Source organism: Vigna angularis, chromosome 4, assembly GCF_016808095.1.
Source record: "Vigna angularis cultivar LongXiaoDou No.4 chromosome 4, ASM1680809v1, whole genome shotgun sequence".
NCBI classification, from domain to species: Eukaryota; Viridiplantae; Streptophyta; class Magnoliopsida; order Fabales; family Fabaceae; genus Vigna; species Vigna angularis.
The window spans coordinates 4951410-4968211 of NC_068973.1; the positions used below are offsets into that span (position 1 = coordinate 4951410).

The 16802-nt window shown below is 32.8% G+C and overlaps 2 protein-coding genes across 3 annotated transcripts; both read right to left on the minus strand.

Moving 5' to 3' along the window:
- Positions 1–398: 398 nt before the first annotated feature.
- LOC108319439 (uncharacterized protein At4g18257) lies at positions 399–3415 on the minus strand. The gene is made up of 3 exons (XM_017550576.2): positions 3066–3415; positions 2635–2970; positions 399–946 (listed from the first exon to the last, which is right to left on the minus strand). Exons 1-3 carry the CDS (start codon positions 3344–3346, stop codon positions 772–774), a joined length of 792 nt encoding a protein of 263 aa, XP_017406065.1. The 5' UTR covers positions 3347–3415; the 3' UTR covers positions 399–771.
- A 2836-nt stretch (positions 3416–6251) lies between these two features.
- On the minus strand, positions 6252–14310 carry LOC108319477 (subtilisin-like protease SBT2.2). Of its 2 annotated transcripts, none has more exons than XM_052876806.1 (10): positions 13720–14310; positions 13088–13247; positions 12488–12885; positions 11888–11983; positions 10250–10322; positions 9608–9890; positions 8809–9143; positions 7988–8258; positions 7558–7842; positions 6252–6933 (listed from the first exon to the last, which is right to left on the minus strand). In XM_052876806.1, exons 1-10 carry the CDS (start codon positions 13947–13949, stop codon positions 6506–6508), a joined length of 2559 nt encoding a protein of 852 aa, XP_052732766.1. In that variant the 5' UTR covers positions 13950–14310; the 3' UTR covers positions 6252–6505. The 2 variants fall into 2 exon arrangements, with proteins under 2 accessions (XP_052732766.1, XP_052732767.1); XM_052876807.1 differs by having other exon boundaries at positions 7558–7839; positions 13720–14309.
- Positions 14311–16802: the final 2492 nt, after the last annotated feature.

The window sequence follows — 16802 nt, forward strand, 5'->3', positions numbered from 1 at the left end:
ATTTGTATATGTAAATATTATATATTAATAACATTATTAAGCACTAACTTAATGTTTGTCTTTAGTTCTATTTTAGTTATATACATTTATTTTTTATTTTAACTTTGTATAACTTTAAAAGATTGTTATAAAAATAATAAAAAACATTTTAGTTATATATGATCATATTAAGCAAAACTCGTGAAATTGTATTAAAAATTTTAATTAAGGATATAAGTTAAAAGATAAGTTTTTATTTATTGTATTCATTTTTATGTATTTCTTTGTGTGTACAGGCAAATAAGTGAAATAATGTTTTCATCCCATTTACTAGCTTGTTGGCATTCGTTTTACAATTGTAAACGGTTGGATATATGATCTACATATGTAATTGCTGCAGCTGAAGTATCAGATATCATACTGATATTTTAGCTCAGTTATGGATGCATTAGAACAAAAGTAATGTGAAGAATATGTAATTTACTATGGTTGTTTGTTCTCAAGGTTACACAAGGTGCGATGGTATATTCCATGTAATCTGCTATGGTCCAATTACACCATTTACAACAGAAAAAAAAGTTATGTTTCTTTTCATTTCATTTTCTTTCTCCTTTATCTTATGAGGCCATTTTCCATTGCATGCAGTCCAATTTCCCAATGCTGCAGCTTTAGCTTTAATGGACAATGATGAGCATTTTGGTCAGCTTTCAACTCCTCGTGCCTTTTTCATAATGAAGTCATTGTTTCCCCAACATTAGCCTTCGTAAGTTATATTGGTGCATTCATCATTCATCACGTTTGTTTATTTTCAGATCCAGATATAACAGATGAGGCTTTGAGTTGTTCCACCTTCTTTCGAAGATAGGCTTGTTTAAGTTTCTCACGATGAGCAGCCACCTGCTCCTGCCTTCTAAGTTTAATTTCAGAAGCCTTCTCTCTTGCTTGATTAACTTCTTCATGAACTTCCCTACCAATCAAGATCAATTAAACGATTAGATTAACAAAGACTCACCATTTTAGTGAGATAATTAACCAAGAAAAATCATGAAAATATTAAAACATAGCAGAAGCCGACCTCGCCCTCAATTTTAAAAAATAAAATAAAATGTATATAACCTTGTTCATCTGTAGCCACCATGTTTATCTCAAAAAGACCAAACGGGAGATCTTTGTACTCCATTTATTCAACAGGCTCAAGCTAGGAAGAATTGATACTTACACTACTACTAGTGTATTACCTTAACACTTTATAACACTACATCATAATTATTACAAATTTCTAATATTCTCTCTTCAATATAGTTTCATGCAAAATAAGTGAACTTGGACCATGGCCAGTTTACAACTCACCCAGCCCAAACCGGCAAAAACAAAATATAGCTCTGGAACAGTCAACAATTTCAGTATACAAGTATAGTTTAGTTATCTATATCAGATAGCACCTCGTAGTGGCCAACTCTAACAATGCTACAGCGGGAAGAGAGATGACCACAACTTAAAATATTATAATACAAGCTAATAGTGTGTGTGTGTGTGTGCCACTATTTAAAGAAATCTCAATTAATGTAAGACACACACAAATACTAAAAACACAAACAAAATACCCAAATTTAAAGAAATTCATGATAAATAATAAGTCAGTGCACACACACAATGACCATTAATGTAGTAGGAGCAAGAAGAACAAAAGTACTAAGAATAAGAAAGATAATGGTGAAATTAATAAAAGAAGAACATAACAAAAGTCAAATCAAAGACAACTTTTTTGTGGAATATTTTACCCCGAAAAAGAACAAATGATGGTGTTACAGGGTTAAACTGGGTTTTTGGAGGCTATATCATGGATGCGCCACTATATCACGGACAAAAAAAGTCATGCATGTTGAACAAAACATACAAGAAAAAATCCAATGATCATTTATTATCTTCTAAATCCAAGTCATCTTCATCATTTACGGCTAAGGATTCACTTTTGGACAATGAAATCTCAATAACAGCACCCCAGAAGGTCCTAATTTCCTATGTTCAGAGGGTTCTTCTGCATCAACAGGCAGTGCCACTATAGTTGATATCAGATCGTTATTTGATCCGCTAAGCCACATCACCAAACCACTCCCCTACAGAAGCCCCCTGTGAGAGGCAGGTGCTGCTCTTATATGCCACTATAGCAAATGATTTAAAACCCTGATTATAATACTGCCATAGTTTTCCTATTCTAGTTTTGATGGAAGTAAAACTTCTAGACAAGGAAACTCCACAAGGCAAACCCATAGCATACAAGCAAATAGGGTGTTCGGTTAAGCATTAGAACCATACAATAGGGATCCAAAACATGAAAACTGTAAGCATATATATAGCTTCCGTTGGGCTCGGGTATCAAATCAAACGTGAAAATCCACTGACACACCATGCTTCTAAGAGAAAAATAAGAAAAAATGAAATGTTCATTAGTTAAAACTAGCCTATTGTAGAAGTTCTCTCCTATAGCCTCTTATTATTTTTAACGTGTACATTTAACTAATTGTAGCTGACAGAGAAGCTCGTTTCTTTTTTTCAGTAAGAAGTGCTTATAAAGAAATTTGTCCAAACAAAACCTTAATCTAAGAACAAAGAGATCCAATCACATAATGCAAGAGAAAAACATGAACCCCATACCTAATATTGCGCTTATAATCAGCAGTGTCAAAAGCTCCAACCGTTCGCCCAGGCCCAACAGGCTTCAAGTTAAACTGCAAGGAAGCATCACCATCATCATCCCTAACAGCACCATCATCTTTTTCTAGCAACACATCGCGGCCCGGTAGCGCTGGTGGTGGCGGTGGCAACTCATCATGCTCAACGCCCTTACGAAAAAAGTCCACACAATACTTCTCTTGATCCTCTTCGTCAGACAACTCTCCCTTCACCAACTTCTCATACAGTTCAGCCTTCCTCTCCAGCGCCGCATAGCTCGCCGTTCCATCACGCACTGCTTTCAACTCCAGCTTGTCCCTGACACCAAAATCACCACAATTTCCAAATAATCATCAAAATACTGAATAAATAAGAACAAAAAACGAAAAGAAAGTAAAGGAACGATACGATACTTGTGAGCGCGTGCATCGACGCCACGGTTTTTGACGGATAAGGGATCTTTGGGAGCGATTTTGCTCTTGGCGCGTTGATACTCCACATCAGGACCTGACAATTCCCGTGACTTTCTGGAATCTTCCTGAGACTTGTAAAGTTCTGCCTTCAGTTCAACGATTGAGGAGGCGCCAACGCCCGCTATGGCTCGGTGCTTCTTCGGCATTATCGACGATTCCGTTAGCCATCCCAGCGATTCCGTCACCATCCTCTTCTTCCCAGCTCCCTCTTCACCCGCCATGGTTTTTCTGCAAACAATTTTTCTCGCTAGGGTTTCTATTCTATTTCGGATATCAAATTTGTTGCAAACGGAATAATAAATAATAAACAAAAGTAATTATCAACTTAAATAGAATTATCTTTGATAGAGAACATAGATGTACTCTATACAAATATTAATAATTTAAGTTTATATATTCTACATCTTATTTTCTTATTATTTCCTATATGGTAAAATACTAATATAAAAAATATAATATATTCTCGGTATATACCGATAGCAATAATATGACCTATGTCAAAACATGGAGAAATTAATCAGTCATTATCAAAATCAATTAAATATATAATTAGTCTAAACACGTATATTTAAAGAAAATTGAATTATAATTAGTTTATAAAAAAATTAAAAATATGATTTTAAAACTTTTATTATACATTTATTACAATATTACCTATTTTTACTGATCAAACTTTAAATAACCTTAACATTAAATTACTTCTAACAAATATTTGTCGAAGGGTTATAAACAGTTTACCTTAACCCACACAAAAATAGCATCGAAGTACGTAACAAAAAAAATTATTTAAGCCCCAAAACATATAAAAATATTATACATTATTTAATAATTACAGATAAAATCTTATTTGACTTTTGAAGTTATCATTGAGCATGCGGGTAATGTTTGTGATTATGCAAGTTACTAATGGTGTATCGAATATTAAGCTTAATTCGATTTTGTAATTGAATGATTTTACTTTAATGCCGATAGTGATATGCTCTATGAAAGGACGTATTTAAAGAATATTTAACTAGCTAAAATAAATTTAATTTAATTCGATATGCTATCACATTAATCTAGGTTTTGTTAATTAAGAATGTATAGCGTTGGAGTTGAAAATCTAGATAAATTCATTATTAACTCGATAAAATAAAATAAAATAAAAACTTTCTTAGATTAGGTTGTATTTTTATTAAGATTGTTACAACAGAACAACTCTTAATAAATTTAATCATTTAAATCATAAGTTTTGGTTTTATTTTTCTAATAAAATGTGTAATTTTAAAACACTTTTTTATTAGATTTCTAATGAAGACTTTGAAACAAATACATTATAGTATTTAATATTTAAATAATTAACTAATTAATATTACTATTACTATTATTATTATTTACTATTATTAATATTATTTGTCGCAACCGGAATTACGACAGGACGGCGAACCGAAATAAATTGTTTAAAAAAAAATGTTGGGAGTTGCCACCATAACTTATTTTGGAAAACTATGAAAAATCATAAAATAAGACATGGTCTACGAAAATTGGATTTTGAGTTCGGAAATCGGCTACGCGTAGCGAAAGTATTAACACCCTACCCAATATTTATAAATTTATTTGAAAATTATTATGGATAGTTTTAGATTTTTGAAAAGTGAACTCGACAAGGACTAACTTTGCTCCTACGTACATTTAGGATGGAAAATCACTTATAACATAGTTCACAAAAAAATGGTTTGTTTAATAATGTTGTCATTTTTTTGTTTTAAAGATTTTGTATTTTTTTATTTTAAGAATTGTGGGAAAAAAGAAACAAACCGACCATAGGTCGGTACTTATACTCTTTATTTTATGATTTATTATTTTTTTAAAAGAAAATACATGATAAGAAAATATTTTTTATTTTTAGAATGATTTATTTATTATTTTTTTATAAATATCACGTTATGCGAATGATCTAACCAATACTAAAAGAGACGAGAGGAAAGATATTCTTTTTATGATTTTAAAAAACACATTATTTGTGTAGAGTAAAAATAATGTCTATTTGAAGAAAAAATGTCAAAGTACAATCAAAAGAAAACAAAAAGGTGTGGAGATGACATACATTCTTAGCTATTTCTACATCTCTCATTTTTTTTTCGGTCCCCTTTTCTTTGAGAAGGTGTATATTTATATACAGATAGTGTAATATTATGATAATATTGTTTTAATTGTAAATTAACTCACAATAAACAAAATAGAAAAGAAATGATATTGGTTGAAGAAAAACAAATCAAATAATAATATTCAAGACATTATAATTATTCTCATAAATTTTTCAATTTTTAAAATCATATTTTTTTCTCTACTTAAAAAGAAATTAACGGAACAAATTATAGTATAATATCAATATATTATTTTTAATTATTGTTTATCATTATTGATATATATTGATTCAAATTATTATGATATTAAACCTCCAAACTTAATATTTCAAAAATATTTTTTAATGTACTTTTTCTAAGAAAATTTATTTTATCATTTTTTTCTTTTTTTTTCTACCCACTATTAATTATTATTCTTCTATTCTTTTATTTTTATTTATTTACTTACAATTGAGTGTTCACATTATTTAATAATTTCATCTAGATTTGCATATCAAATTCAAAATATAACACTCATCACTCAGTTAGCAAAAGATTAAATTAAATTCGATCTAAGAAATATAAAATTCTATCAGATTGAATCCACTAATTATTTAATATTTAAATAATTGAATAATAGTTATTATTATTACTTATAATTTCAATATCATATTGAAAATACATAACTTATCAACCAGTAAGTAATTAAATTAAATTTGATTCTGTAAATTCAAATTCCAGGTAAGAAAAAAATTAATACGACAAAATGAAAATTACATTCATTTATTCTACAAAAGCTCATAAATATTTCATATCAAAAAACAAATGAAAATTATTTTAGCAAACTTCCCAACCTCTTTTTTTTCAGACAAACTTTTTAAGTGAAATTCATTTAATTTCCATCATATATCATCATCCATTTGATGAATCACATTCTAAACAAGAGGCACAAGCATTTCCACCATTAATTAAGAAAGAAACAATTTAGAAACTACCACAAGAGAATCAACAATGGTGGTGATGCAGAAGAATCAGGAACTGATCCCATTTATAAGTATCTATACAAGAACCTTTAACTTCTTTACATGATAATGAATGAAAAAATAGGCAAGCAAAAAGAAAAGAAACATGAAGAACAAAAGCTAAGATGAATCCTAGACAGTTTCAATGTTATTCTCGTATAAGACTCTGATTCTGAATCAAGAATAACATTCAAAAAGCATCCTAAAAAACCACTATCTAAATTTTTCCTCAAAATGAATCAGTGATACCCAATTAACTTGTAGTGGTGTTAGATGAGATTTTAACCATGATTGAAATTGGAATGTTTAGCACATGACCTTGATTCCCAAACAGCCCAATTCTCCCAAAGCTGGAAAGAGAGCTGTTAACTGTTGCATTCAAGAGCACAGACAAAATCTGCTTCTCACCACTGCCAATACTGAAGTGAGTTGGAAACACTTTCAATGAAACTCCATAAGGAGCAGTCCAACCAACACTGTATGATTCATTTTGAGCAGTGTTTTGGACTGTCCTCTGCACTATTCTAGATTGGTTCAGCTTTGATATAGTGATTGAGGGCAGGTTCAGATCAGGACCATACACACTGGAATTGTAGAGTCCACAATTTTGACCAGTGTAGTTTAGCACCACAGGATATGAACCATTGATGCCACATAGAAATGACATATAATCATCATAACCTACAAAAAATCATAAATATATTAATTTCACATGAAGTTAAGTTTAAACTAGTCTAAAATACTTAATTACAAGTGGACAATTGCAGTTACATTATCCACTTCACTTATTCAATTATTGAACAATTTGACACCCCACATAAACTCAACAACTTCAAAGGGCAGAGGAACTTCTCAGAATAAAGAAAACCTATAGTCATAGAAATTGTAATACATTTTTATTCAAATATCAGTAAGATTTTCAATGGATATTTTTATAGGGAAACAAACGAGCTGTGTAACTCATACTGCTTACATGTTGGAAATTGGAAAAGGTAAATAAATTTATGCAACCTAAGTTCTTGCTACAGAAATTCTTAGTTTACATAAGATCCTAGGTTCAAAGGTTGTTGCTACCATTGTACACCAAAAAATAAGGATTTTTTTCCAATATGATGACTATAATGAGATATTATCTAGTGGTTTTAAAGTCTAACTAAAAAAATGAAAATTTGAATTGCTGTTTTTCATCATAAGAGAGTAGCTTATGCAAAATGTTCAAAAGATTAACTAAGCACAAACCACAATCATAGTTGAATTTCATGCCGTTTTTTATACTTTGAAACTTGAAATGCTGAAGTGACTTACCGGAATCAAAAATCAAACCAGGATTCAGTGCTCCACTTGCATTCACAAAACCACTTCCCATGTCAAAAGGAGTTGCTGGAGACTCGTTTAGTTCAGGAGAGGCATACGATCGTTGAGCCATTATTGGCCCACCACTCTTGTCATACAGAGAAGCTGTAGTGGAAAGTGCAGATCCAATGGCTGCAGGACTAAAACTCGGGAACTTTTGCTTAATTAGTGCAGCAAGACCAGCAACATGAGGAGCAGCCATGCTTGTGCCAGACATCAATGCAAAATTCTCACCTGCTGGAAATGCAGATGTGAGAATGCATTTGACATAATCAGCATGGATGGAAAACAAAAACATATCAGATTATTCCTTAAAAAGATGTTGTGTTTGACATATGAAAAGAGATCCTTAAACTAGTGTAATCTTGTATGCATTACAAACCTAGGAACTCAACGGAATCAGCGGCAACAGAACTCCAAGCAGCCCATATAAAACTTCCAGGAGCTAACAAGTTGGGTTTCAAAATGTCTGCTTCATGAGGAAGACTGTCTTGTGGATCTGGTCCTCTGGCAGAGTAATACATTACCTTGGGTGCAGCACTGCCATAGTTCGCTTTTAGTCCACCACAGATACTGGCAACAGCCCCAAATTTAACAATTTTCTTTGAAACTGCATCTATTTCCAATGAAGAATTGTAGTATTGCATTAAAATCTGACCATGTCAAAAAACCAGGAAACTGTCAGGGAGTTATTCCTCGTGCATATGTAATGTAGAGAAACACAAGTTACCTAACACATTGGCCAAATTCATGCATTGTTTTACAAAGACAGCAGAATGCTTTTAAGTAAATAAACAATACATCAAAAGATGCCATATATCGTAAAATGCAAGCCCAAGAAAAATGGAAAAAACAAAATGAGCGTGACATCAAGGAAGTGCACACACACTTCAAAACAGTAGTCAAATTATCCATATCAGACCTATTCATGTCAGACTTTTTAACTACTTCTCTGGCATTATATTATAATTCTTCTACTTCTATTTAACAAACTTTTATTCCAATAGCATTTTAGATGTATATAATGCCTCTTACTCACTTTTAACAATTGTTTTATGTTCATTTTGTACAAATTTCTATGTTGTATTATAGACATATGTTGTGTCCAATAAACACAAGTTTAAATTCCATGTCATTTCCCTCTATGTTCCCCAGATAGTTACGTGCAAATAAGACTGAGAAGGTAAATGGATAACACTGCACCTTGGAATCATTAGTGGAAGCAATTATTATGCTTGGCATTTTCATTGCAACAGGGTTAAGCTGAAAACCAATCACATAGGGATCCATATAGAAGACAACACCAGCTGCACTAAGATTTTTGGCTGTTTCTGAGGCTCTTTTGATGGTGGAGAGTCCCAGCACAAATCGAATTGAATAGCTGCACATTAAGAGGTTCCCCTTGATCAAATCCTTGTTGAACTTATTTGCATCTTGGCACTCACCAACATACATATCATCAGCAACCGTTGTGTCATTATTGCTCAATGCATGATGTGCATGAATCAGTTTATAAAGTTTCCTTTCATCTGTACCAGCTGAGGAAAACAATAATAATAATAAATGAAAAAAAGGGTCATATAAATCAATCCCAGCAAAAATGCTAAAGAAATAATAAACACCTGTGTTAACAATTGAATAATCTTATAACTAATTACCACAGGAGGATATTTAATCTATCATTCTTAAGCAGAAATCCTTGACAGCACAAGAACTGATTGTCCACAATATAGTGAGTGACAATAATAGACCTTAAGATTATTTTTTTCTCTTGTTTGGGGCTCATGTTCAGTAAAGTATAATAAGCAACCAGAGTTAATTCAAGCACAAAAAATCCCAATAACACAGTGAATCCTAGCTCCCTGGTCCCAACCTTCATTAACATTGTATTTTTTTTCCACTTAATTTTATCATCAATAAGAAATGATACAACAGTCTCATCGAAGCTCTTTAGTACTATTTGGTTAAACCAAGGAGGAAATCCAGGAATAGAGAAACTTACGAGCAAGACCAACTCCAGGTATGGTCACATTATTTCCAAGAAATATGGAGTTGCTATAAACCCGATCATGAGAGGCAGCACCAACAGTAAAGATCCATGGACTGAAGGAGAACATGCTTGTTGGTGATGGTCCAGTATTTCCTGCTGCTTGCACGACAAAAATACCGGCCTTCACAGCCGACAGCAGAGCCATGTCTATTGGATTGAAGAAAGTTGCCACACCAGGAGGACGTCTATTAGGAGTAATTGACAAGCTTATTATGTCAACCCCATCCTGAGCTGCCTGCAAAATCATACGATTAGTCTTACAAGAAAAACAAATTGAAAGCAATTTTAGATAATAGACTGTAAAGGCAACAAAAAAGTGAGTAAATGACAGGGATCCTAAGAGGTTAAATAAGAATCCTAAAACAGTGTGAAAAAGTGCTCTTCACCACTACTGAGGTAGGGGAAAAATGGAATACATTGCTAAAAGCAAGCCCTTGAAGAATAGATAACAGTTATATACTTAATTAGGGAATTGAACTATTTTACACAAACATATTCTAGGGAGAATCAAAAACATAGAAGGGAAAAAATGACCAGCACAAAATAATTGTTTGCACAACAATATATAACTTGTCTGAAAAATTAAAAATGTACCTGGTCAATTGCTGCAACGACATCTGCAGCAAATCCTCCAAAGCTCTTGTATAATGCCTTGTAAACAGCAATGCTGTAAAAGATTGAAATGCAATACAAGCATAAATTGTCTTTTAAAAGAAAAAGAAACCAATGAAGGTTAAATGAAACAAATAAATAGAAAAAACAAAGCTAAATACACAATTTCTATAACTTTTTATAAACTCCAAAGATAACCTATTTTAAAAGACCTACCTGTTTGCTGTTGTCAGAAAACAAAGTAATGTCGAGTTGAATGATTAATGCTATGGAAATGACACATTCTATGATATGGAACAATGTAGGGCAATCAAAGGGTGAATGTTGAGGGGAGAAGAGAGATGGGTGAAGGCCACACCACATCCTTCAACAATATCTTTTCTGGTTTAGAAATTTGATTCTACAGCAGAGGGAGCTTTGCTTCTGTCTTTAGGCGCCAATACAAACTGGATTCCATTTGACTAAGGACATGTACTTCGAAGAAATTCATGCACACCCCAGGTTTTAAAAAAGGAACCAGAACTCCTAATATGTAATAAATATCTGAAGGTCTCACACTTAAAACACGGTGGAAAGTGAAGTTATTGTTGTACTTAGCCTATGTACGAAGAAAGGCACCAACAAAAATCCTTACCACTAGATCAGCCATGCTCATGAGATCATAAGCTTCAGCCCATAGTTAATCACTTTTATGAGAGAATAAAGTAACTGATGTGCATTCCTTACTGAAATGTCTATTTGTTTAGCTTTAACTGGATTTTTCATTTTTTATTTTTGTTTACCATTTCTTCTCAAATCTAGTCCTTTGGTCCATTTCATAAATTAGTTTCCCTTTTCTTAACCATTAAATTGAAGCCACTACTGTATTTTTTCTCTCTTGCAAGAGAAGCTTCTAACATTTTTATTGTAGATGTTAGAAATATAATATAAAACAATTCATATATCTTTACCTCATTTAAACTTTTGGAATGGTTGTTTCTGACATTGTATGAAAGCCTCTATGACCAAGTGGTAAATCCCTTTTGCCCCCACTCTTCTAATAAAAAAGTTAGATTTCAGTACAAGATAGGTGGGCCTACGCATGATTCACAATTCAAGCCCAAAGAGCTTTATAAGATTTGGCAACCCTTCTTTCTTCAACTAACTTTGTGGTTGAGATAGATCCAGTGAGTTAGTATATGGCCCTTTTCAATATATTCATCATTGTTTAGTAAAAATTTCAGGAATGGAAGTGGAAAAAAAATCACCTGAGAATTGTATGAGAACTAATTATAGATTTCACCCTATTACCTACTTTCAAGTTTTAACAGTTTTGGACCAAAAAGACACAAACCAAGTCAATAGGAAAACAAAAACATTTTATCTAATACAAAAAAAAAAAGTAAAACATCTGTGGAACAGCACAAACGAACTACTAACATGCCCAGTTAAGCACTATAGCGAAAAAATAATCATCACACTCCGAAGAATGTAATTTACATATCATTAAGGTTGATGTTAAAGAATAATGCACAACTCATAGCATCATGCATATCTATAGATCCAACAGATTACTACAAGTGTAAAAATTATGATAACAAAATAAAATAAAATAACGAAGACATGTTCCGGATTATTTACTGTGAACGAGGAGCCATCCCACTAGCATTTCCAAAGTGATGTCCAGCAACAATGACTGGAATCCCATGGTTTCCTGCTGCAACAGCTGCTGTATGCCTGTGTATTTTAGTTACATCAGAAAGGGTATTTAGTTAAAAGAGAAGTAAAGATAAATAATTATGTTGTGACTAAAAAAGTTTTGGGGACAGTTAAACATGAAAACATCGGTTCATTTTCAATTCATATTTTAAAAAACATTCAGGGCTATAACAGTTCCAATTTTCAGAACATGATCAACACTCCAAGAAACAGGAGAAAACACGTTACTGTAAGGTTCTGAGGGACATATATAAGCTGGACATAATCCATCAAAAACATAATTAAGGTACAGTGAAAAAACTGACTGATAACATGTGACAATAGTAGACCAGTAGTTGAGACAAAGGCTGACAGCTTAGACTTTGCCACCATGGATTAGCCATGATTGTAAAGCAGATGCCAACAAACAAACCATATATCCCAATTATGTATCCAATTAGTAGTTGGATGAAATCAAGAGTATGGACCATGTAAGATAATACAACCAAACATAACATCCATAGAGAAAAGCCAAGAACTCACGTGCCATGACCATCACCATCAAAGGGAGAAGCATAGTCCTGAGTTGAATTAAATATTCCTCTGGTTATGGCTGAAGCAGCAAAGTGGCGGGCCCCAACAAGCTTCCTATTGCAAGAACCAGATGGAAAGTCGCGAGTAACCTCACAGATGCCAGAAAAATGACCAGGAACAGGATATGGATGATTAGATTTACTATCACCAAAACTAGGATGTGTTGGATCTATGCCAGTGTCAACAAACCCAATAACAACTCCTTCTCCTGCAGTTTCAAACCCTCCCTCTTGAAACCATGCTCCCTGTGGCAGACCCAAAAACTGTGGCGTATGTGTAGTCGCAGTCCTTACAGAAAAATCCAAAACCACATTGGACACTTCACTGCTCCTTGATAGTTTCTCTGCCTTCATGATTCAGTAATTATCAATCAACAGCTCAGAATGTGTTCACTTGCAGTAAATCAATAAACAATATTTGAAATTTTTAAACATTGAGAGCACCGACACCGAAGCCAATTCATCAATAGAAAGAACAACACAAAAATGTAACTGGTCATATTTTTCTAAACTAAGAGCATAATTGCGATGATTAAAACTAATATCATACCTGTTTCTGAGTAACCAGCACAGCGAATCCATTTATCAGGTAATGGTAGCTATAGAGCTTCAGATATTTCTCTCCGTTTAACACTTTCTTCAACAGAGAATCATGAACTTGGGAAATGTAAGAGCCATATCTCTTATCTGTCTTAGTAATATTGTCATACCTTCAAAACAAAAGGATAATGAAATGAACAGGATCACATATGTCAAATTAATGCACCATGTTTTATAAAAACTTTCTAAATTGGAAGAAAAAAAAGGTTGAAACAAGGCACTGAGAATTGAGAACATCATTAACAAATATAATGAGACGTTTCAAACAAAAACCTATCATCTCTAGATGATAAGCAATCATTTAACCAAACGCTTTTCATCTTACTCAAAACACAGCTTCCACAAGAAACCTCAATGATTTGGGACCAAATAAAAAAAAAAAGGGAAAAGTTAAAAAAAAAAAAAAATCTATGATTTCAAAGAATACGGCACATGAGCACACCATCCAACACTTCACGGAAAACACAAAAAGAAATAAGCAATTTCTTTCCATAAAACAACAAAGAAACACAAGACACCAATCAGCACCCCCAGCCCCACAGAAAACCTTCAAACCATGCCTGTGTTAGTGTGAGGGGATACCTTCTTGGTTTGTTAAATTGGGTTCTCCCTGGAGCAGGAGCAGCATCTTTGAAGCTACTAACTTCTCTTCTCAACTCACCATAGTAATGAGAAACAGGAGCATGTCTAAGGGTAACAACATACACAGCAGTGGTATCATCGTCTGAATCCCCTTGACACAAACAAGGTAAAAACACCCCCAGGAAAACCACCACCACCACCGTCAAATGTACCAGATAAATGTTCCCCATAAGGATTCTTCGGGAAACTAAAAAAACAACACAAAAGCTGAAGACCCAGTTGGATCCAAAACCACCCCACCAGAAATGAACAACAACAATTCCTCACCAACCAGCGTGCTTCATTCTCAAGCTCAAGACTTCCCCTTTAGCGGTTCCAGTTCAGAAAAGAAAATGAGACACCCCAAGTGAGAGACAGTGATAAAGCAAAGACCTTTTGGTAGTGAAGAACCGCTTTGGAGAGAGTGAGAGAGTGTTTAGTATTAATAGCTGGAGTAAGAGAATCTGCAAGCAAAAGCCTTCTTCTTGGGGTGTGGGAATGTGAACGTTTTGTTTATTCAAAGAAAAAAAAAGGAAAAAGAAAATACGTATGTTGTGTGAGAATAGAATGAGAAAATGAACGTTTTATTTGGTTTTATTCGACTTTGGACATTTCCGTTCAGGTCGTTGGCTGTCAATATGTGAACATTGAGTTTTCCTGTGACTTCTGTAATGACAACAACCTTGTACTTTTTTTCTTCTTTTACCTCTTTTTTATTTTATTTTGCTGTCTTCTTCTTTCCCTTTCTAAATATTTTAAATACATTTTCTTTTGTACGAATAATTATTCCATTTTCAGTATCTATCGTCATTTTATGAGATTTATTGTTTAAGACGATCTTTTACATTTTATTCTCAATTTTTTTTAGTTTTTGCAAATTTTAAACCCTATTATTTTCATTTTTTTCTGCTAAGTACCTAGATTTATTGTACTTTTAAGCTTTGTAAATGGTAGCAAGGGTTTATTTTTTTATTTTATTTTGCAAAGGGAGGGTAGAGTTAATTATAGGGATATTTATCAATTTTTTCTTGTTAAAAAGAACTATTTCACAGTTATGGACACTAGCATAAGAGCTACGTTGACATATAAGTGTACCATAAAAAAAATAAACTCCAAACAATTTGTAAATAGCATGAGTAGTTGAATATTTATTGGGATAAGAATGTCATTAAGATTTTTTTTCTTGATTATATATGGGAAATAATTTCTTGAAAAAAATTAAAAAAATAACTTTTAATGTTTATTACACCTTCATAATGTTTAACTATCAATCTGACATATTTTAAAATATATTGTTAAATATGTCTTTGTGATGTTTGTCTATGAGAAATATGCGATATTTAATATGTTGTATTGGTTTTTGATGATAATGAAAGTTGGTTTATTTGTATAATTGATGTAGTTGATTTGTGCTTAATTATATTGTCTTGAATTTGTTGATTTATATGAGGTTGATTTGATTGATAGAGTTTTAGAATGAGCAATTAGATAGATTGAAACTATTTAAATATTGTTTTCGAAACAACTAAAAAAGTTAGGATAAAGTGAAAAGTACCAATTGACAAGTTAAAACTCAAACATATTTTTGCATTTAATGTCATAGCGCTTAGGAGTACAAAGTGACACTAAGTGTCAGCCTTAAATTTCAAAGTTAGAGAACAATTTTTTGACAGAGCATTGAGCGATGGTTTTGTACGTTAATCTTATTTTGTGATAGTACATTGAGCAATGGTTTTGTATTGTTAAGTGTAAGATAATACAATGTTTTCGGTTGTTGTGAAATTTTGATTTTTGATAGTTTAGTTGATTTTGATGGTTCAAATGTTTGATATTATTGTTATTTATGAAATTGTTAATGGATTTATAAATGAGTATGCATGTATGTAATGGTGTATGAAATTGTGATGATGACAAACTTGCTAATGGATACGAGAATGTATGAAAATATATGTTATTTGTAGTTGATCATGAACATGACATCACTTAGTATGGATGAATACAAATATGAGTGACTGTTTTGAATTAATAATTGGATGTGGAATCATGTTTTGGAGTAATGTATGTGTTTCACGTAATTCAAAGAATCTCGTAAGGATTTTCTATAGTGGTGTTTCTTTAGTGTATACATTAATGTATGAATTCAAGCAAGAATCCTAAACTCTAATAATCATTTATGCTCATATAAAATAAAATAAGTTATGTGGTGAAAGTTGCATAAAATCCTACTTTAAAGGCAAGATAATGACTTCATACGTGAAGGGGATTAACAATTGGCTCTACAGACTAGCAAAGGTAGGAATGGAAAAATGGGTCAGGCCCAACAGGCCAACCCATCAACTAAAAAAAAACTGGTCAGGACAAAGATTTCAACCTGTCAACCCAAAGTAGCCTGACCCGCCCAACCAAAAAACCCATCAGGCCAACCTAAGGGTCAAGCTGGGGCAGCCCACAACTTGTTTTTTTAAAAAAAAGGCATGTTGTGTTATTTCAATTCTTGTGTGATGTGCTCTCACACAGATCTCATATTTTTATTCTCCCTAAAAAGAGAAAAACGAAACTCGCCACTATGATGCACTGACTCACAACATATAGACACTCAGAGAACACAAACCACCACCACACAAAACGTCAAAAGTCATCGTCCCCCACAAAAATGCCACGAGCATCACCATGCGAGATCAATCTAGGAGGCACATGACACCACACACCACTCAATGCAAGGGAAAGCGAAATCAATAAACGAGATACATAACGACGCTCCATGACAAGGAGAATAAAAAGAAACAAATTTGAAAGGGAACATTGAACATTGCCTTGTTTTAGGTTTTCATTTTTTCCTTTTCAGTAAAATGAAACAAAATTGAGAAAGGGATTGTAGATTTTCCTTGCTTTGGTTTGCTTCTGTTGTTTTTTTTTTTTTTGCTCTTAAATTAAAATGGCCTAAAGATAAGATGAGATGAAAAAGCTTACAGGTTAGGTAGCTTTTGTTTGCTTTATCTCACGATAATTGGTAATATTAAAGGCAACAATTGTTTGTTTTACCC